General features: G+C 44.5%; 1 protein-coding gene across 1 annotated transcript in view; it reads left to right on the forward strand.

Annotated features, from left to right (window-relative positions):
- The window catches only part of CEP89 (centrosomal protein 89), a 45,756-nt gene extending 39,439 nt beyond the window's left edge, over positions 1–6,317 (forward strand). The window contains exon 19 of the mRNA XM_081921764.1: positions 5,805–6,317. Coding sequence (XP_081777890.1) covers positions 5,805–6,045 — 241 coding nt within the window. The 3' untranslated portion in view covers positions 6,046–6,317. The remainder of the gene's footprint in view (positions 1–5,804) is intronic.
- The last annotated feature ends 16,049 nt before the right edge of the window (positions 6,318–22,366 follow it).

Genomic DNA, 22,366 nt, shown 5'->3' on the forward strand with positions numbered 1-22,366 from the left:
AGTGCTTCTAGCTGGTGAAAGGCAAATGCAGCTTTTGCCTTGCCCTCAAAGAGATGCTTTCCTGCTGTGATGTCTCTCTTATTCTAGGCCAGTTTTAACAAACATCTGGATTGGATGGGACAGATGTATAGCTGGGTTAATCATTCTGGCCAGTGACCATGGGACGTCAGCTTAGCTATGCAGACAAGCAATGTTACAGTTCAGGAAGCTAAAATGCTTTGCATATGTTTCCCCTACGCTTCCTGAATGCTGGGCTCCTTTAGTTTAGCCGGATTCCTTCCCTTCTGCTTGCATTCTGCTTTCAGTTCTCTCAAAATCCGGAAGCGCTTTAAGGAGTAAATATAATTTTGTCTTGTAGTGCAGCCAGTCCCTGAATAAAGCTGTCATTTGAAAGGTTGTTCTGGATCTCTCTCCTCCTCCTCCTCCCACTCTACCCCCCACCCCGGTCAGAAAAAAAGCAGACCAAGGACTTAGGGGTGGGCTTCTTGTCACTAATCTACTGTAGCTTGGCAACCAGAATCGGCAGTGCTGGGCAAATAATGTCCTGATGCAGATTCATTTCCACCAGCGCCGCTCAAGGAGAAAATTTGTGGCCTGCAAAATTGTTCCCAGTAGATAGAAATTTCACTGACACATTTAATCTCAGCGCTATACCCAACTGAAAGTAATAGGCTGTGTGAATGGCATGTTTATTTTATTAAAACCCTTAAAGTGTTGCGCGTAAGATTTCGCCACGACAACTGATGAAGCCAGCCATCCAGTTTTCAATATGAATCACCCACTTTGCAGAGGGAGTCTTGCAGTATTTCCTTTCTTTTATACGTAATACCAGGACTTCCTTGGGGAGCAATGGCAGGTGAAGTCATGGAGCACAAAAGCCTAGAGAGGCTGAACTTAGAATCATTGAATGGTAGAGTTGGAAGGGACTCCCAACTTCCTGCAATGCAGAATTGACAGCTAATCATTTGCAGGTCAGAGGTTGACACTGAAAGGTGGGTTCCCAAAAAGCTGAAAGACAGTGAGCTTTAGCAGGAACCCTTGAAATGCTCAGGAGGCAGTTTTTACTTTTGGATGTTGAAGATATTATTTTTTGCTTTATAGCAACTCTCCAGAATATCACTTGTGTAAGCAGACTCAAGAATCCCTAAGGCACACGACTGTGTCTTTTCTATTCCAAAGAGCACGTGGGGCAGGGGGAGAGGATATTTTGTTTGAAGACACCAGGCTAGAAAGACACTCCTTAACCTGAAAGCTGGCATTCTTGTTTTGAGCTTCTACTAGGGGAATCTCATTTTGTCTCCACTCGCAGTGAAGCAATCTGAGAAATGCTACAGCATGATCATTCAATCTCATTTATTCTGTAAAAAAGGGGGGGAATAGCACCTTAAATCCTGAGTGATAGCATGGTTTTGGACCTGGGAAAACTCGATTCATGTCTCTTCTCCCCCCCCCCTTTCTTCCTTGCCTGCTCTGCCTCCCCCATTTGCCCTTCACTCCATCAGGCGCAGCATTTGTGTTTTGCTCAGTACACATGTAATGAGTGAGGAAAAGAACAGCCTTTTGCAGTCATCACTGCAAATGCAGTAGAAAGACCAAAACAAAAAGAAAAACCAGCTGTGCTAAGCAGCTTTGAAATAAACGTCAAATTTTGGGGGCCTCGGTGAGGGAAGCTTTCAGACTTTTAGGCTCATCCTTCGAGTTACGTAAAATTTCACAGCTCCATACATCACCATATTTGATAAAGTTCTCCCTCAAAGAAGCCTTATTTGCTTCCTTTCCTAAATGGCAATACCAATGCCCACTTAATGACTGAACTAGTGCCTAAGATCAGGAAAGGGGTGGCTGTGGGAGAATAAACTGAGACTCAATTCAAGATGGAAGTGCTTTGGCCAACAGAAAAGCAAAGGCAGGTGTGTTTGGAATTGGGTTGCACTCCCTTTGAAGAATCAGGTTCATAGAGATTTCCTGGATCCAGTGTCCCTCCTGGATTATCATCAGGTGGCTACTGTGGCCAGCAGTGTTCTTACTCAGTTTGGTCTGCACTGCTTCGTGGAGAAGCCAGCTCTGGCCACTGGCCCACCTGCCTTAGTCACAGCCAGATTGGTTTCCTGCTTTAGCACACCCTTTGTGGGGCTGCCTTTTGAAAGCTGCAGCTGGTTCAAAATATGGCAGGGAAGGCATCCTAACTGGAGCTGTCCTTTTTGATCATGTGTGCTCAGCCCTGCACCCAGAAGAATTGGCTTCCAATCCACTTCCAAGCTTGATGGGAAATATTGGTTATCATCTTTAAAACCATATATAGTTTGAGACCTTTGAGGAGAAACCTTTTCTCTGTGTCCCACCTAGCTTCTTGGCAGGTGGGTCGCTGTTACTTAATAGGAAGGGCAGGCAAGGCAGCAGGGAGCTAGGTGTGAAGCAAATGTACTGGGGGAGCGAACCTGGTATTCCTGCCAGTGCATTTGCACTGTGTTCCCCCCGCCCCTTGACCTTGCCCCCTCCTGGGTGGGTGTTCCCCAGTGTGTAGCCCTGGAATTCCTTATACCAAAAGGTGTGGATGTCTCCTCCTTTGATGGCATGTCAGCACTCCAGGACATTGGTATAGGACACTTAATTTTTGCTTTCTTTTGAGATTCATATTTTTATGCTGTTCTGATTTCATTAGATACTTTAAAAATAATAATCATAATTTTATAATCATAATTTTATTATTTATACCTCACCTATCTGGCTGGGTTTCCCCAGCCACTCTGGGTGGCTTTCAGCATATATAAAAACATAGTAAAATATTTTTATTACTCTGTGTGTGTGTACGTGCGTGCGTATTTATGTAAAATATTTGATAAAAAGAAAAGCGTTGTTAGATGCCTTGGAGGTTCCCCCAGTAGAACAGAAATTGAGGAATACAAATACCTTCCTAAATGAAATAAATGTGTTCTAACCTATAGCCCAACAAAATTAACATTCATTATTTATTTCAAAAAATGTATATGCCACTTGATTGTAGAAAAAACCTCAAGGTGGTTTGGATCAGCATTACAGTAATACATAGCTCTGTCCCGTGAAGCTCTTGATAGTATATTTGGTTTCTGACATGTAGAGCTTGAGCAGGACATGGAGCAAATGCAACAGTGGTGCAGCTTGTGTAGACCTTTTTTTGCCAAGAAAACTTAAAAATCTGTGCCCAGAATAAATTGTATACTTAATTTGCATAACTTACTTTTCCGCCATCTTCCTCCCTTTATCATGATGTCAAAAACCACAAGGTAGACAGGCTGAAATGGGTCCCTCTTACCCTCTTAGGACATTCCTTGGCCAAGAGGTTGAACCAGGACAAGCGAATGCAAGATTTACAAGCTGGGAAAGGACATAAGCAGATTTCTGACTGCTTTGCGGGAAAGTTTGCTTGAATGATTTATGGAGCAGAGACAGATTTGAAGACCAAAAGAGCATTGAACATGTTTTCTCTTTAACGATAAGATGATCTACTAAAAATTAGATCTGATAAAATCACAGGAAGTGCAGGTGCCAGTAGGAAGGGAGATGGCACCAAATCACTTAACAGGTTCTGGATCCTGCCCTGATTGATTAAGGAATATACTTCGAAGTGGAGCGGCTTTTTGAGATACAAATAAAGGCTGTCATTCCTCATTTGTTGACATGACTATCTCTAAACTGACTGGCCACCATGGCACCAGAACAGAGAGGTGTCTACTAAGCTCTGCAGCAAAAAAGTACCTCTTCGAGGTTTCATGGGCTGTATCTCTGCTATATTCAGTTATGGGAGCAGCATACAGTGGTGCCCCGCAAGACGAATGCCTCGCAAGACGAAAAACCCGCAAGCGAAAGGGTTTTTCGGTTTTTGCGACGCTTCGCTAGACGATTTTCCCTATGGGCTTGCATCACAAGACGAAAGCCCATAGGGAAATCTCGGGGACCTCTTTTAAATGCTGGCGGTGGGGAGCAAAGCCTTTCCCCCCCCTCCGGACTTCAGAAGAGGTCCAGGAAGGCCGGCGGGGGCGAAAGGCTTTGCTCCCCCCCCGCCAGCATTTTAAAAGCGGTCCGGGATAGCAGGGAAGCGCTTCCCGCTATCCCGGACGGCTTTTGAAGGCAGGCGGGGGGGAGCAAAGACTTCGCTGCCGCCCGCCAGCATTTTAAGATCGCCCCGGGACAGCGGAAAAGCCTCCGCTGTCCCAGGAAGGCAGGCGGGGGGGAAGCAAAGACTTTTCCGCTGTCCTGGGAAGGCAGGCGGGGGGGAAGCAAAGACTTTCGCCCCCCGCCAGCCTTCAGAAGAGGTCGGGGGACAGACTGTCCCCAGACCTGGTCTGAAGGCGGTTCGGTTTCCATAGGAACGCATTAATTGATTTTTAATGCATTCCTATGGGAAACCGTGCTTCGCAAGACGAAAAACTCGCAAGACGAAAAGACTTGCGGAACGAATTAATTTCGTCTTGCGAGGCACCACTGTATAGGTGTATGTTATTATTGTGATTCAGATTTTCTGTTGTTGAGGATTTTTGTTCTTGCAAAAGACATTATTGCAATACTCTTGAGACCAGACCAACCCCTAAAAATTGCCACATGCTGAGCTCCTTCTGATGGGATTCCTGTCAAAAGAAATGCAATATGACCTAGAAAACCTTCACAGGAAACAGGATTGTTTTGACCGGTTGCTTTTGACCCTATATCTCACCCTTCAGCCACATTCACAACTTCCGTTACGTATTTCACAGGGAAAAAAATTCAGTACAAAGTGTGAAACACAATGAAATTTGCAGAAATATGCTATGAGGTACCACTGCGGATACCAGTTATTTCCAATTGGAAAACAGTCCTAAATTCCTTTGAGTTTAACAGGTTAAAAATAAAGCTGTGAATGTTCAGCAGTAGGATGAGAAAATATTAAGGGTAAGAGGAGAAATTCAAGGCAGTGGCTGACAAAATGTGTCATAAATAAAAGGGCAAATCCCATCCTCGGTATTGTTAGGAAAGGGATTGGAAATGCAGCCACTGGTGTCATAATGCTTTTACATACAAATTATACAGGTGATCTACCACTTTCTCCCCTGGAAGATTCCCTAGCGCATTTAGCAACACATCCAGTTCCATCCATCCACGAGGGTGGGCCATCTGAATAGCCCCAGCACTCTTACAGGGGGCACTGCCACCCTCAAACTGAGCTTAACCTTATCTAAACATGACTCCATCTCAGTATTTTGTAGCAAAGAGGCTTTTCATAAACAATATAAAGCAGCTATGAAATAGTTCAGACATCTGAAGCAGCCTTATATTGAGCCAGACCATTGTCCACTCTGACTGGCCACAGGTGTCCAAGATTTTTGGCAGGGGACTTTCGCAGCACAACATTGGAGGAGCCTAAAGTAGTGGAAAGGACAATGCAGTGTGAAAATGGCTGAAACTGAAAATATCCTCTGTCCCAATCTACTGTGTGTGACTCAGGCAGCCAGATCTACCCACAACAGCCTTAGAGGAGAATTTGTAGTCCTGTTTTGAACCATCACATCACCAACAAGGGGCCCAGGATATTAGGGTTACCTTTTCTGATGCTTTCAGAACTAGACACCCATAAAAACTGGTTAAACAAGTACATTTGATTGAATTATATGCCAGAGATCCTCTGATTACTCTTTCTGTTCTGTGCACATGGTGTTCTCTAGACAACATTCCAGGTACAAAAATAAATTTAATTGTTCTTTCTGTACTGGCTGGGTAGTTCACCTTAAAAATACTCTCAAAAAAGGCAAAGCATCTGAAACTTGCAAATCCATTTTCATTTTTCTTCCTAGGGAAGTGGAAAGTGAACTTGAAATAATTTGGGAATCAACCACCAAAGAAAACAGGAGGATGAAGGAACTCTTGCATAAATCTCTAGAGAAGAGGAACACACAGAGTCCTGTCAAAGCTTATGAATCAGATTTAGCTGACATTTCTCAGAAAGACCTGCTGGCTGGGTACGGTTTTAGCTACTGTGATGTGGAGCTTCTCTTGCCTGTGAAAACTCAGAGTCAACTGGAACCTGCATGTTAAGAACACAGACACTCCTTCCTTTTTCAGAGGAGAATAGGTCTGAAAGAAACAAACATGAAGACCAAAGCAGTTTAATCAGAATACAGTCGGCATTGTATTCAAGTTGATCTTTCAAAAGAAGCTGATATTCCCTTTGGTACTATTTGGGGCTTTTAGAAATCACCATGGCAGGGATTTGCATTGTACCATAGAAATCTGGCCGGTAGATTCTTCAAAATCCAAATGTTTCTAGCTCTTAACAGTTGCAAAAATTAAAAAAAGTACCAAACACATTTTGACACTTTCTGCTAGATACTGAAAGTGCTTGCAGATGGGAGTTCGTGGTGGAATTGGTACTGCTCGTGCATTTAAGTTTTTTAAAGCACCCACATTATGATGTCATTAGGCAGAGACAGAAGCATGATTTTTAAAAGAATTATGGGGGGCAGAGTTTCTTAGGTTGGTGATGGTTAGGTGAATCGTACCCTCTTCCCTGCACATGCAGCAATATCATGCCTCCTAACAGGATGTTCATACACAAAAAGTGTGGTATCCTTTGCCACGTGGAAAGTCAGTGCAATTTCATGTGTACCTCACAGTGGAAGATCAAATGACTGAGTCATCTAAGGAGGGAGGTGTTCATCTGGAAACACCCTAAGAAAGGAAAATGTGTTCCCGTGGGGCTCCTAATTATGAGGATGGGGCAGATATTCCTACAGCTTAAATGTTATCCGCTATCTGTATTGGAACGTTGGGGACTTTTTCTCCCAGGCTCCAATACTATGAACCCTGCCTTGGAAATAAGCCTCGCTGAGTACAGACTGACATGCTTCCAAGTGAACATGCTTAGTATTGCATTGCCTGTGATGTTAACAGTTAAAAGGAAATGGGAGGGATAAGTCCTCTGTGGGAGATGTGCTAAGTAGCAAGAACATCACTGTTCTTGTGTTGCCTCCACTGATCTCTCTGGTCTGTTTGCACTTGCAGCAGCAAGACGGCTGCCTCCCCCCACCAGAAATTACAGCACACTATAATTCACCAAATGCAAGCAGCCCAATATATCTCATTTCCACCACTTTCTTCCCAGTTTGTGACCGAATAATAATAATAATTAGAAAGCTCTCTATATCCTGAAAAAGCCATGCAGTTGAAATAAAAGAATGCAAATTCTTTTTTAAATTTGCGTTGTTTTATGTTCACAGAATTTGTGTTTTTAAATACTGGTCACACTGCTATAAGCTGCAATGTTGTTGTTTTTTAATAGAAACTTGAAATCAGCCTTTTTGCCAATAAGCCATCTAGCTATTCAAACCAAAGTAAACCATAATGCAGCCCAAGCTGCTGCTTAGAGCTGTTTGCACTAAATTTGGAATTGGGAGCCATTATTGCCGGCCTGGGCCTGATTTAGCCAAGCTTATATAAAGGTAGGGACAAAAGGAAAAGAGAGTGACTCACCCATTTTAACACCTAATCCTTTTATCAAAGAGCTTAACCGAATTTCTAGTAGTGTGAGGCCGTCTCTCAGTGCAGCTGGAGACAAAGTGGGAGACTTGGCTTGCGATGTCTTTTTTCTTTTCTATATGAAATTTTCTTTTGAAATAAAAACCTAAACATCACACAATCAATAATTAGGAGAAAAGAATTAACAAGAATGTTCTCACAATGAAACTCTCTAAGGGTCCTTAATACAGGGATGGGGAACCTGTATGTTGTTGGAGTCCCAACTCCCTCATTGGGACCACTGATTCTTTCAGCTGGGACTGATGGGAGTTTGAGTCCATCAACATCTGGAGGGCCACAAGTTGCCCATCCCGACCTTAGCATATCATGGAAGAGCTTGTGAGACAGTTATAGTAAACCCAACCTTGATGAAAGAATCAATGTTGAGGTTTTGAATGTGCAACTTGCAATGCCTGATACATCAGAGAAATTATGTGCATCAGTAGTTGTGGTCAGAAGCTTGAAGGGCTTCAATAAAGGAAAAACAAACTTGGGACCAGTACATCATTTTAAAAATTGGAATTCTTTGCTTGCTGGGTGGGTTCATACATATTAATTTTCTCCCAGATTTTATCAATCCACTACTGTTTAGGAGATTGTTTAGAGATTTTCGGTTACATGGTATATTGCCTATAATCAAGCATTTTGATTTGCAAAGATTAGTTCCTTTAGTATAAATGTAAGTTATAAAGATAATAAAACAACGGAGAGGGAGAGAGAGGGAGGGAGGGAGGGAGGGAGGGAGAGAGAGAGAGAGAGAGAGAGAGAGAGAGAGAGAGAGAGAGAAGTGGCAGGGGAAATGGTTGTGTATCCTTGCAAATGTTTGGGGGACCTCATGAGGTGAGAAGGAGCTTGGATAGGGTAATTTGGAGCAGAGAAGCAACGGACAGAGAAGAGTTAAGTACATACAAAAACGCTTTCCTTCTGTGCTGCAAATCATCCCTTACCAAAGCTCCTTTTTCTTTTTAGAGGGGAAATACCATCGGGGTTTGTGTGTAATGTTTAGTTAGGTCTGTTAGCTACCAATGGACATTGAAAGCTTTGATGGCCCCTCTGTTGACTACTTCTGTGCACAGGTGTAACAGTTTAGGTAAAGGTAAAGGGACCCCTGACAGTTAATTCCAGTCACAAACGACTCTGGGGTTGCGGTGCTCATCTTGCTTTGTAGGCTGAGGGAGCTGGTGTTTGTCCACTCCACTGACAGTTTTTCCGGGTCACAAGGCCAGCATGACTAAGCCACTTCTGGTGCAACAGAACACTGACACTAGAGCAGTGCATGGGAACACCGTTTACCTTCCCACCCTGTTAATCTACTTGCACTTTTTGGTGTGCTTTCGAACTGCTAGGTTGGCAGGAGCTTGGCCCAAGCAGCGGGAGCTCACCCCGTTGTGGGCATTCGAACCATGGACCTTTTGATCAGCAAGCCCAAGGCTCAGTGGTTTAGACCACAGTGCCACCCGCAGCCCTAACAGTTTCTTTAGCAAAACCTAAAGTACTGACTAATCCTGGAAACATCTACTAGATGTTGGTCTCTTGGGTAGTTGGTAAGGTAACAAACCCATCCAAGATGAGGAAAGGGAATGAAAAGGAATGAGACAGTCTGGAGATTCCTAACTCTACCTTCAGGTCTTAGAAGACAATAATTGATGCTGCCAAACTTCAAAGAGTGCAGGAAGGTCCGGCCAGGTGTTTTGCCCTGACAAATGATCAATTTCATATGCAACCAACCTCCTTAAGACTGAGAGGTTGGTGAACAATATAATTTCAATAATTAAACTAGATTTTGCTTATTTAGAAGCCTTTTAATTAGTCTAAAGCATTTGTCCTTCATTCTTACAAAAACAGGCCACTACACAGCCAACATACAACTCAGAATTTGGCTTTTATGTATACATTTGAATGGTTTTATATGAAAGGTCCCAAACTATGATATCCTAAAACAGCAGTATTATCTGGAGAGTTATCCTAGAACCAGGGAGAGAGTTTTTTTGTTTGTTTTTAAACCATCTTGCTAATCACCTAGTTCTAGTTATATTTTAGTTGGTTCTAATAAAAGCTCTTGAAACAACAGCTGCTTTTAGATCTCGCCCCCCACCCCCGGACAGACAGCACAACCTTCAATTTCTGAAGTTACAGCCTTCCCCCCAAAAAAATCTTATACAGTGGTACCTCGGGTTACAGACGCTTCAGGTTACAGACTCCACTAACCCAGAAATAGTACCTCGGATTAAGAACTTTGCTTCAGGATGAGAACAGAAATTGTGTAGCAGCGGCACTGAGGTGGTGGGAGGCCTCATTAGCTAAAGTGGTACCTCAGGCTAAGAACAGTTTCAGGTTAAGAATGGATCTCCAGAACAAATTAAGTTCTTAACCCGAGGTACCACTGTATTTCCCTTTTGGATAATTGGCAACCCTAAAGCATTTTTAAATCAGCACTCAGTATGATGTATGATCCAATGGCATTGGCTGTGGTCTTACATTGGTCAAATGGGACGGAGCGCCATTTGCCAAGAGTTTAGTTTGATTCTTGGGCTTTTTGCCTGGTCATTCTCACAGGCATCTTGGAGCTTGCTGCCGTCTTTGAGAACTCAATCCCTAATTTTCCAGCAGACCATAAACAGATGTTTAACTGTGCCTTACACATACAAGCTGCAATTGCAAGTGACAAATTCTGACCTAACTGGGTCATGTTAATTTTCAGTGGGACTATATAACTTCGTTAAATACCACCCCTATAAATGGTATACAGCCATTGGTGCTTGTGTTCACGTTCTGTCTCCTTACCGTGCATGCTGGTTCAGGTACCTGCTTCCTCTTTTCTGCACACCATAGTTTGCCCTTATATCTGGCTTGTGTGTTCCCTTCTAATCATGTTTTATATGGAGCACCTTGTAAGAGAGAGTGTTAACACTAAATCATTAGCCCACATGCCAGCACCTCATCTGGTTAACTCCTTGCTGCAGAAAGTTGTGAAACCAGGGCACCGTTTTCAGAACATCTGCATATCGCTTGTGAATACTGCCTTAACATCTGTCACACAAAAATTGATAGTTCGCAGCATTGACAGCACAATCCTATGCATGGCTACTCAGAAATAAGCCCTGTTGATTTCAGTTGGACTTAACTCTGACATGAGTGTGTTTAAGATGAAGCCCAAATGGCCTTAAGCTCTTCCCATATATGTGCCAATGTGTAGTAACCACATAAATAATGCTGTGGGTTCTTGTTTCATTTAGGTCTTTGACAATGGCTGCACATTTTATCCATTAGGATAAAATAGAGACTTGGTAATATTGAGTGGGAGAGACATGTTAATGTACATACAAGTGTGCATTTCAGACCATAGAAATTAATGCACTTGAATCATAGCAACATGCCAAAGTGGATCAATGGTTTGGCTTTCTGCCTTTAAACTTGCAGCCCCCTCTCTCCTAACCACTTTTTAACTGTTTTTTATATGTCAACATTTGGATAAATGTTCAATTTTATAAGTACTGTATTACCTTGGCTGTGTACTATCAAGGCCTTTGCTTGTTTGTCAAATATGTATCCCCCCCCCAACATTAAATTTGTAGCAATAAAGCATTGTTTTATTTTAAAGGATGGGAAGTTGCATAGCTGTCATTGTCAGGCCGTGTCCTCAGAGAGAACAATGAATATTAAAGGCATGTAATACTGAGTGGTGCGCCTGCTAGTCCTTCAGTTGTACTGAAATCAATACAAATGTATGAAAAAGCCCCAGTAGATTTGCAGTGCTGTATGCGCTTAAACTACTGATTTGTTCAAGTGGTTAATTGGACTTTAAAGAGCAAAAAAAAAATCTCAGAGTCACTGACACCACTTGAGATTAAAGATGAATCATGATAAAGAGCAACTGCCAACATCTTCACTACAGCTCAAGATGTAAAACAAAGTTAATTATGCAAGTGGAATTAATGATTAGAGAAGCTATTTCTGCTGGGAAGCCCCTGCAGCTTATGAAGAAAAGTAACCTTGCTCCTTTTCTCTCCACTTGATAGCTTTAAAAAAGTCAATTTTCCATTAAGACTGCGTCTGCCACAGATTTAATGAGCTACACATCACACACAGAGAGATGAGACACCGTCTAAGCCAGGCATTCTCATCCTGTGGGACTGGAGCAGTCAGATCTTTCATTTACTGCGGTCAGAGGCTGGCTTTTATCTGTCATGTCTCCCATGGTAGTTTACCACAAGAAACAGAAATTAGGTATTTATTCAGTATACAGACACGTACCACAAATTGCACGCACCAATCCAAGTGTCTTTGTTCCAGCTCTCAAAACAGAAAGACAGCTCCCCCCCCTTTTTGTTGTTGTTGTTGCTTCTTATGTTCTTCACAGTCCACTTGCCTTTTAGTTCAGGCCTCAGAGCCTGGCATTTTGCTGCCTTCAGTGGAACCTGTAACAAAAAACTGCAATGCATTTGCTCAGAGTGCCAGCCAGCCATCGCTTAATACAGCAAGGTTGCCGAACGCCTTGGAACTCACATGTTTCGGCTCCTGAACGATCGAAAACTGGAAGTGAGTGTTCCGGTTTTTCAACAATTTTCGGAAGCTGAACCTCCGACGTGGATTCTGCGGCTTCCAATTGGCTGCGGGACACTCCTTGGCCACGCCTTGGTTTTCAAACAGTTCCGGGAGTTTAACGGATTCCCGAAACGCATTCTGTTCGAGAACCAAGGTACAACCGTACTCCGTTCCATACCCCTCGTCTTCTGTCTCCTGCCACCCCATAAGGTACTCAGCATTCAGTAGCCCCTAAGCATTCTCAGTCCTAATTGTTTTTTTTTAAGGGATTTCCACCACCTCCTCCAAACTTGCCTACAAATCTCTGCAAACCTTGGGGCTCCTCCCAAACTGATGATACCTCCCCTTCATGCATGGGTCATGCTATTTTGGCTACATAGAGGCACACTCAGAGAATGACATCCAATATATCATGCTAGGTGTGTGGCAAGTAAACGAGTGACTGGTCTAAAAAGGGATTTGCAGGCCCACCTACCCCGGATAAACTGATTGGGGGCACCTACAGCATCCTGTGTGCTGGGCTTTGAGATGATGACCACCTGTTAAACAGAAGAGTTCAGCTAACCACTGCCTGGAACTCCCGCCTCTTCACCTTGTTTAGTTAACCATCTTGAACATAAATTCAGTCTAGTTTATGGAGGTTTTGTAGACAGTAAGGATTATGTTTGTTTTCTCCACCGAGATTTAGGATATTGGGAGACCCTGCTTACAGTCCAGCTATTGCCAGGTTCACATGAGGATGAACAGGTGAGAGATCTTTTGACAATACAGCCTTCCTTCCATGGTGCTCACTTGGGGCCTTCAAAACCATTCTTGTTCTGTGGTCCAGCTGGATAATGTTGTGGTATCAGGCCCATTTCTTGCAAAATGTTTTGTACTCATGATCCACTAGCCAAGGTTTTTTTTTGATGCATTTATTATTGGTACAAACCTTTTTTTTCTTTTAAAAATGCTTTTCCATTTCAAAATATACATGTTTTGAGTCAGATAGCCATGATTTATCTATATGTGTGCACACTGTTGCAACTGATATCACATGATACAAAACGTGTCTTTAAGAAACAGCCCTCAGTAGACACCAGACAGATTCCATTTCGCTCAAGCACTTCCTTTGACATACAGTAAGACTGCAACTTACGCAGAGTTACTTTCTGGAGATCACACCTAAAGCCAAAATCACGTGTGATCAAACACATTGGATTCAGTGGTGGATGTGATTGCCTTTTCCCCCTGGATGCCTACCCCGCCCTTTTTAATTTTCTTTTTACCAAGAGTGTGAAAATCAATGTACACAAGTTAAATGAAAGTAAGTTGAGGGCATACTTTATCTTCAAAAAGAAACCCTCCAGAACAGTGTGGGAGGTGGCACCAGGACTGGCGGGATGCAGGAATAGAAGAGGGAATTTGCAAAAAACAAAAAAAAACAAAACCCTGATCTTTTTCCTGCCCATGAGAGTGAACCAGTGGCGTAGCGTGGGGGGTGCAGGGGGGGCCGGCCGCACCGGGCACAACATCTGGGGGTTAGGGTTAGGGGGCGCAAATACATGGGTTAGGGGGCGCAAATTACCGTATTTTTCGCTCTATAACACGCACCCGACCATAACACGCACGTAGTTTTTAGAGGAGGAAAATCTGTAGGCATGCCACCTGTAGGCATTCCCTCCATAACACGCACAGACATTTCCCCTTACTTTTTAGGAGGAAAAAAGTGAGTGTTATGGTGCAAAAAATACGGTACTTGCCTTGCCCCGGGTGCTGACAACCCACGCTACGCCACTGGAGCGAACAGCTCCTGGAGCAGGAATCTGCTATATTTGACTGACTTCTGACTTGTTAGTTATTAATCTGATTTTTGGCTGCATTTCACTCTTTTAGTTATAGTTTAGGGGTTTTTTGGGGGAGGGTGCTTTTTATATGATGATGTGTATGAATTCTTTTCCATTGTGGATGCTCCCTTGGGAATCTACTTGTAAGATTGGAAGTTGGGATAGAAATACCCTGGCTAAATACATCTTGGCTGCCTTTCCATTGATCTCTGACCTGACTGTGAATCAGTTACAAGGGCCAGTGGGGTGTAACCTCTTTACGCTGGCCTTTGACAGCTGAAGTATTTTGTTTTGTGAGACCCAGCCTCTTGTGTCAAATCTGTTTTGAGTGGAGCAGCTTAATTGTTTTGCTTGTGCTTATAACTGTAGGATTATGTTGTCGTAACCCATCCTCAGACTTTATGGTGAAGAGCAGGTAAGAAATAGCTAACTAGCTAGCTAACCTAAGGATCGTGTCTGAGAGGGGAAGACCTCAGTACAAATCCTTGCTTCACCACGGAGCTCAAAGCATAGCTGTGGCTAGTCACTCCCATTCTCAGCCTAACCTCTCCTTCAGGGCTGTTGCAAGGATAAAAGGGGACAATATATGTGTGCTGCCTTGATCTCCTAAAAAATGTAAACAGTAATAATTGGGAGTGTGAAATTTAACTGGTTAGAAGCCTTTTTTAACATTCCTGACACCCCCCTTTTTTTGCGATAAAGACTTTGGGTTGTATCCCATGTAGTGTTAAGTTAAAGGTAAAGGTAAAGGGACCCCTGACCATTAGGTCCAGTCGTGACCATCTCTGGGGTTGCGGAGCTCATCTCACTTTATTGGCTGAGGGAGCCGGCGTACAGCTTCCGGGTCATGTGGCCAGCATGACTAAGCCGCTTCTGGTGAACCAGAGCAGCACATGGAAATGCCATTTACCTTCCCGCCACTAGCAGCAATGAAAGGCTGAGTAGAATCACGCTGTTGAGCCTCATGCCCTTCCCTCAAAGGACATCAGAAGGTCCTGCTGCCTAGGAGGTGGAGGCTGAAGGGCAAAACCAAGTCAGGTGAGGATGGGAATCGTTACCTGAAGGGTCCCGTCACTCACCATAGGGACTTTTCTGTTACTGTGGAAATCTTTCAAAAGCCATGCGGAGAGCCTCTTGGGCATGGATAGGCAAACTAAGGCCCGGGGGCTGGATCCGGCCCAACTGCCTTCTAAATCCGGCCCGTGGACAGTCCGGGAATCAGCATGTTTTTACATGAGTAGAATGTGTCCTTTTATTTACAACGCATCTCTGGTTATTTGTGGGGCCTGCTTGGTGTTTTTACATGAGTAGAATGTGTCCTTTTATTTAAAATGCATCTCTGGGTTATTTGTGGGGCATAGGAATTCATTCACCCCCCAAAAAAATATAGTCTGGCCCCCCACAAGGTTGGAGGGACAGTGGACCTGCCCCTTGCTGAAAAAGTTTGCTGACTCCTGCTCTTGGGGCTATAAAGTGGGATGCAGGTATTCTAAATGAATAAACATAGCCTGTCCTTCAAAATTGTATTTTTGGTCATCGGCTGATTTAATATATTGAAACTCATTTGATTACTCAACTATGATTTATTCAGCTGAGTGGCTTAGTTTTATCATCATCAACATCATGGTTTCATAGAATCAGAATTCTAGAGGCAGAAGGAACCCTGAGGATCATCTAATCCAACCCCGTGTAGTGCAGACATATGCAGCTGTCCCATACGGCGATCGAACTTGCACCATGCTGAGCTGGTATGTAATGTAGATCTTTGGAGATCTGTTTTCCTCCCTTTGTTAGAGAACACCACCTTTATTCCTCCTTCTGTTTCCTTCTCTCTCTTTTTGCTTGTTGGTGATCCATGCGTAAGGGGAGTCCCATCCTCTTGCCTCAAAACCACTGATTCTCATAGGGGCCTTTGAGAAAGGGTGTTGTATTGGGGGGGGGGAATCTCTTGAAAGGTTGGATAGGCCAGGCTGCTTTGCAGGAGCCGGGCCAAAAAAAGCTGGTTACTACCTGTGTTTTAACAGTTTTGACCCTGATGCTAGCTTTCTGTAACTTTTGCCTCCTGAAAGAAGTCAGGTTGACAGATCTGAAATTTCCTGGCTCTTAAAAACCCCCAAAAGACTGGTGCTCTCTGGACCAAGTGAACCAGCAAGGAGACTGATTTCAGAGGCAAAGTTACATGTCTGAGTTAATAGTTGAACAATTGCACATTTTAGGCCTCTAAGAGCCCTTGGGTGAACGCCATCTGCCCCAGAACCTTGTTACATTTTAATTTGTCCATTAGTTCTAAAGTGCCATCCTTTGTCACCTCTCAGCCATTCTGTTCTCCAACTGCAAATGCAAGAAAGGCATCTTCTTTGATCATGGAAGTTGCACTTTTTAAAGCTTTGATGGCCTTTTTCAAACAGCTGCTCTTCCTTAGCTTTCAAAAGGCCATTCTCTACCACTGGCCCTAAAGAGCAAGCCAAACTATAAGGGCATAGGTGTGTGTGGGGGGGAGAATTATAATTTATTTGACCGTTTCAGGGTAGAGGAATATAATTATGTTATTTAATAACTGGCCATGTTTGATTAAGGACAAAGCTGGCACGGAAATGTACTTGAAGGAGATGTTCAGGGCCAGTGGTAGAGAATGCTCTTGTTTTCAATGTGGAGTGGAAGAGACTAAATGTATAATAGCCTGAGCTGTGATCCAGGAAAATGTCCAGGTCAAAAGTCACTTCTGCCAGTCATAGACTAGGTGGCCTTACGCATGTGGCAGCCCCTCAGTTCCTGCCTCCAAGCGCAATGTGCAAGGGCTGTGTGGGAGACAACAGCACCCACCCAGCGAGGACACCCTGGTCCACTTCACCTCTTCAGTAAGCAGAATTGGCACTACTACAGGTGACACATAATACTCATTCTGCATTAGTAACAACTCAGTTGTTTAATATGGCAGCACCCAAAGTCTGCAACTGCTTTGCCTACTGATATAAAGCCCTTTCCGAGCTCGAAGAGGAGAGGGTGTTGCGGGCAGGACCCTCCCACATTCGCGGGGGCATCCCTCGCCCCCGCGAGAATTGGGGAATCCCTGGGCGTGCCTGCAACCCAGCCCGCCAATCGGCGGGCGAGGGGAGGCACGGCCTGGGCTACTTAAGGCCAGGCACGCCCAGGGACCGCCCTCTTTTCCCCTCGCCCCAGCAGCTGAGCGGTTTTCCCATCCCACCCACCCTTAGGTTTAGCTAGAATTGGCCTTGCTATGGACTTCGGTTGGTCGCCGCGAGGGGCCTGGTAGGAATTTTTCCAAATTGGCGCACTTCCTGCCTGTTGGTTTTTTCGCCTACCTCGTAGCAATCGTCACAACTTTCACGGTATTGGCGGTTAGGCATTGGCATGGGGCAAATTATAGGAAAAAGGAGGGGGGAAGGGAGCGCCATCACCTTCCCCCAAGGAGAAGGGGTAGTCCGGTAGAGGACTCCCGGGGGGGGCGTGGCCTTGTCCGAAGCCTGGAGAGGTAGGGCCTCCGGCACGCCCCCGAGCGGTGACACCCGTGGGATCCTAGTTGGCGTACTTCAACAGGACTCCTGCGGTGTGTTCAACCCTTCCCCGGTCACCATGCCGGGTAGTCGATAGAAGCCAATGCCTAAGGCCAATACCTTCAATTCTGTAATCAATAAAGTTGTGGCCTTTTACGCCCATTAACCTTAAAACAATGTGTCTGTGTCTTCATTTCATCTGGGGGAGGAAACTTGCCACGCAAAAGCAGGAACCTTCACTGTGCTCTTTGGCACCTTCTAAAAACATGCTTAGAAAGTGCAGGTAATTTTTATCTGTTTTAGTATTTTAACTTCTGTGTGTTTTAAAGTATCGTTACGAATTTTTCTTGATTTTATTGTGTGTGTTTTTGTAAATTGCTCTGAGGGCGGGGTGGTTTTTACTTCTTTTTCTTTTTTGCAATCAAGCAATGTATAAATTTTATTATACCCAGCCAGATCATATAGCCTGTCTAGCCCAGTTCTGTCTACACACAGACTGGAAGCAGCCATCTAGGGTTTCAGGCAGGGGCTTCCCCCAGCCCTACCTAGAGATGCCAGTGGGAATTGAATTTGTGACCTGCATGCAAGGCCTGCATGTCTACTCAGAAGTAGGTCTCATTGGGTTTAATGGGAGTCACGTCCAGGAAAGTGTATGTGGGACTGCAACTTACATTTCTGGCTTAGACAATTGTTGCAAACTGCCCTGGGACCTGCTGGCGGAATGTGGGTAATAGATTTAACAATCATAGAATTGGAAGGGACCTCAAGGGTCATGTAGTCCAAGGACCTCCAATGCAGAAGATCTCTTTGCCTGATGTGGGGCTCAAATCCATGACCCTGAAAGTAAGACACTCATGTTCCACCATCTAAGCTATCCTTGCTGCAATGATTATACCAGCGTCCTCAGAAAGATGTCAAAGCCTCAGAAGGTTTCTTTCTGCACCATCCCTGAATCTAGTTCCTCAACAGCACAGCAGCAATGGGGATGTGATTACAGTGATACCTCGGGTTACATACGCTTCAGGTTACAGACTCCGCTAATCCAGAAATAGTACCTCGGGTTAAGAACTTTGCTTCAGGATGAGAACAGAAATTGCGTAGCAGTGGCGCTGAGGTGGTGGGAGGCCCCATTAGCTAAAGTGGTGCTTCAGGTTAAGAACAGTTTCAGGTTAAGTACGGACCTCCGGAACGAATTAAGTACTTAACCTGAGGTACCACTGTACTTGTGACCACAATGGTGAAGCGAGGGGGCCTGAGGGCAAGAAATAATGGGATAATGTTTTGCTTGAAAATTATTCAATTATATTAATTGTTAGGGAACAACTGGGCAGCACTCTCCCAGATCGATATATAGGTGGGCGTTCAGACACAGATACATATTTACAAATCAGCCAAGTTAATTAAGGACACCTTTTTATTTGATTAATCTTACCAATTCAGCAGTTAAACGGCATCTCTGATGGGTACAGAGTTTCAGGGCTTGAATAAAAAAATATCCTCACCAGTTCTTCCCTTGAGAAAGAAGCAGAAAAATGCGGGGGAGGCTGAGTAAGAGAGTGGCAAGCAGACTGGTGCCTGGCAAGAGCCAAGGGTCTTTTGTGAATCCTTTTTTTAAAACAAAACAAAACTTGATTTATACCTTTAAGGTGAGAATGAGCCCTTTAACTCCCTGGGCAAGCCAGTGGCCAAACAACAGCTGCAAATAACCCTGCCTGCAAAAACAAAACACCCAGGGCTTTGCACTCATTTGCCTGGAGAAGGTAAATTACCAGCTTCTTTGTTTTCCTTTGAAGCCTCAGTGACAAATGAGGGGAGAACAGGCTGCAATTAGCAAGCTGGAGTCTGGGACTGCATTGCAGGACCGCCTTTCCTCTGATGCATAATTAAAAACTCCTGCTGGATTAAAAGGCAGAGACAATTCTGGAATTTGTATTAAGGGGGCAAGATTGCCTAATTAGCAATCCCATCCCAAGCCCTAGTCTGAACCTCAGGACAAGAGACAGGCGATAACTCTGTTGCCCTAAGAGATTTGTTCTTCTCCCCTGACATCCACTGTTTATTGGATTAATTGTTTTATTTCCACTACTCATTATCCTGTGCTGGAGGGAACTGGGTTATCCGCCCACCCCTTCAGTGATCCAGGTCAAGGCAGGCTTCGAGTACAAGGGCAGACCCAAAGAGATCTCTGGGTATATCACAGCAATCCTCACTACCAATTAGTTTCTGGGCGCAGTTTGCTGGGGTTTTGACCTATAAAGCCTTAAACGAAGACCCCTCTCCTCACACGAACCAACCCTCATATAACACCAGTCCTGAAAGACCTACATTGTCTCCCAATACGTTTCCAAGCACAATTCAAAGTGCTGGTGCTGACCTTTAAAGCCCTAAACGGCCTCAGTCCAGTATACCTGAAGGAGCGTCTCCACCCCCATCATTCTGCCCGGACGCTGAGGTCCAGTGCCAAGGGCCTTCTGGTGGTTCCCTCACTGCGAGAAGTGAAGTTACAAGGAACCAGGCAGAGGGCCTTCTTGGTAGTGGCGCCCGCCCTGTGGAACGCCCTCCCATCAGTTGTTAAGGAAATAAACAACTATCTGACTTTTAGAAGACATCTGAAGGCAGCCCTGTATAGGGAAGTTTTTACTGTTTGATGTTTTATTTAATATTCTGTTGGGAGCCGCCCAGAGTGGCTGGAGAAACCCAGCCAGATGAGTGAGGTAAGAAGAAGAATCACTCATTTGAGGCCCCTTTCTGTGTGCCCCCTCTGAGATAGGTGCAGAAAGTGGGCAACTGGAGAACAGGCCTTCTCAGTGGTGGCTCCCCATTTACAGAACACACTTTCCAGGGAGCATCTCTTATCTGTTTTTAGGTGCCAGGCAAATAATATTATTCACCCCAGACCTTAAGATTCTGCTTATCTTTCAGTTGGGTGGGGTTGGAGCTGCTCATAGATAGATAGATAGATAGATAGATAGATAGATAGATAGATAGATAGATAGATAAAATTGATGCATTTTAGGTTGCTTTAATATTTTTTTTTTTAAGTTCATTTTTGTTAAGTCACTTTGAGGACCCTGAATACAGTCTGACTGGCAAGGAGATTGAGGAAGGCCAGCAAATCCACCTGCAGAGCTCTTCCTGGTAGCCCCCCCCCCCCCGCCCAATAAATTTTCTCAGGACTAGGAAGAGGAGAGGAACAACAGCTGTGGATTATTGACTGACTTGCAGCTGACAGCTTCCCTATTTAAGGAGTGGTGGCACAGACCTGCTCCCCAGACTGCAACTCCTTGAGGTCTACCTGTGTCAGCAGGTAAAGAGAAGAGAAATTGGGGGGTGGGAGGCACTGGGAAAAATCCACCATTCAAATGGTAGCCTTGCTGGGCCTGAGGACTGGGGGGAGAAACACCCACTGTGGGGTTTGCTCTGTTGCTACTATGGAGAAGGGAGGGGAGTTTTTTGTGGGATTCTTTTTTGGCATGGATGCTTGTGGCCTTTATGCCCCTTAGGATGAGAACAGGGAGGGATTGGTGGAGGGGGATACTGAAATATGCTAAGCGACTCAAAAGCCACAGACAGTTAGTTGGCACAGAGTGGGGCCCTCTGTGTGGAAGAGGGAGGGAGGGGGGGGCTGCCACAAGGGAAATAGCATGTGGGAACCATTGCTAAAACCCCTTGGTTCTATAATCTGCTCAAATGTTGTGTTTGTTTTTACCTAGGTATTTGGTTAAATTGAAACGATTAATTTTTGTTGCTGCCGTTTTGCTCGTGATATAATGGTTCAGTTGTTCATTGGTCCTGTTTATACGATTTTGTAATTTTTGTACATCCGTCCCCGTCCCCCGTTTGTTTTTATTACTTTATTCCCTGCTCTGGGACTGAGAACATTAAGGGGGGGGGCTATAAATACTGCCGATAAATATAATAAATGAGTGACAGAGCCACCTGCTTTGTGTGCCAATGTTCCCAGTTCAGCCCTTGGCATTTTAGCTAAAAGGGTTTGGGAGCTGGTGATGGGAAAGGCATTTTCTGGAGAGCTGCTGCTGCTGATCAGAGTATGCAGTACTTGGCCAGGTGGCCTGAATCAGGGTAAGATAGCTTTGCATGTGCATATAATCTGGGACAATTTAGTGTAAAAAAGCAGGGGTACCAGATCATTTTAAACGTGGTACTCTTCCTCTTCTTTCAAGGCTCTTTTAAAACCTTTGATTTCCCATGAAGTATTAGGCTAGGGGTGGGAAAGCCCAGGGGCCAAATGTGTGGCCCTTCAGCTCTCTCTCTGGCCCTCTGAACTCTTTCCAGGCTCCACCCCTTACTGGTCCTGCTTCACCCCCTGGAGTGTTTTTGTTGGGCTGGATTGTGCCCTTGGACCCTTTTGCTTCGCTTGATGGGATAGAGAGGGGGTGTGCAGAAACGAACCTACTGTACGAAGTAAAATTTGCATGGATTGCTCCACCCACTTTTCCCTATAGCCTGCCCCCCCCCGCCAGCTTTTGGCATGTGACCTTCTGAAGGTTGTCTGGAAGAGAACGCAGCCCTGATTTAAATGGTGGGAGCATTGTTTTAACATTGGTTTCATACTCCCTTGTAAGAGTGAAGCCAGGTGAAGCAATGACATAGCAATAGGGCAGATAAGGCAGTGGGTAATTCTGGTGCAAACCACTATTTTTGTTTTGTAAATGCCTGTTTATATAAATATAAACAAACCGTGCACCTCCTCCAGCAGGTATCTGTTAATTGTCCTCACATGACGGGAGTATTATGACCAAAGCTCTCCCTGCTATAGCTCACACCCTCTTCTCTTGCTGTATTTCCCATGATATCCTTATGGGCTGTGACTTTTGCTCCTTGCACTTTAATCAAAACTTCAGCACCTACCCTCTTGAAATGGGAGTGTTGTGAAGTCTTTAAAAAAACCACATGGCAGAAGAGATTGGAATATTGTTCATTCATCAGAAGTAT

This window comes from Podarcis melisellensis (genome assembly GCF_964234715.1).
Source record: "Podarcis melisellensis genome assembly, chromosome: 8".
NCBI classification, from domain to species: domain Eukaryota; kingdom Metazoa; phylum Chordata; class Lepidosauria; order Squamata; family Lacertidae; genus Podarcis; species Podarcis melisellensis.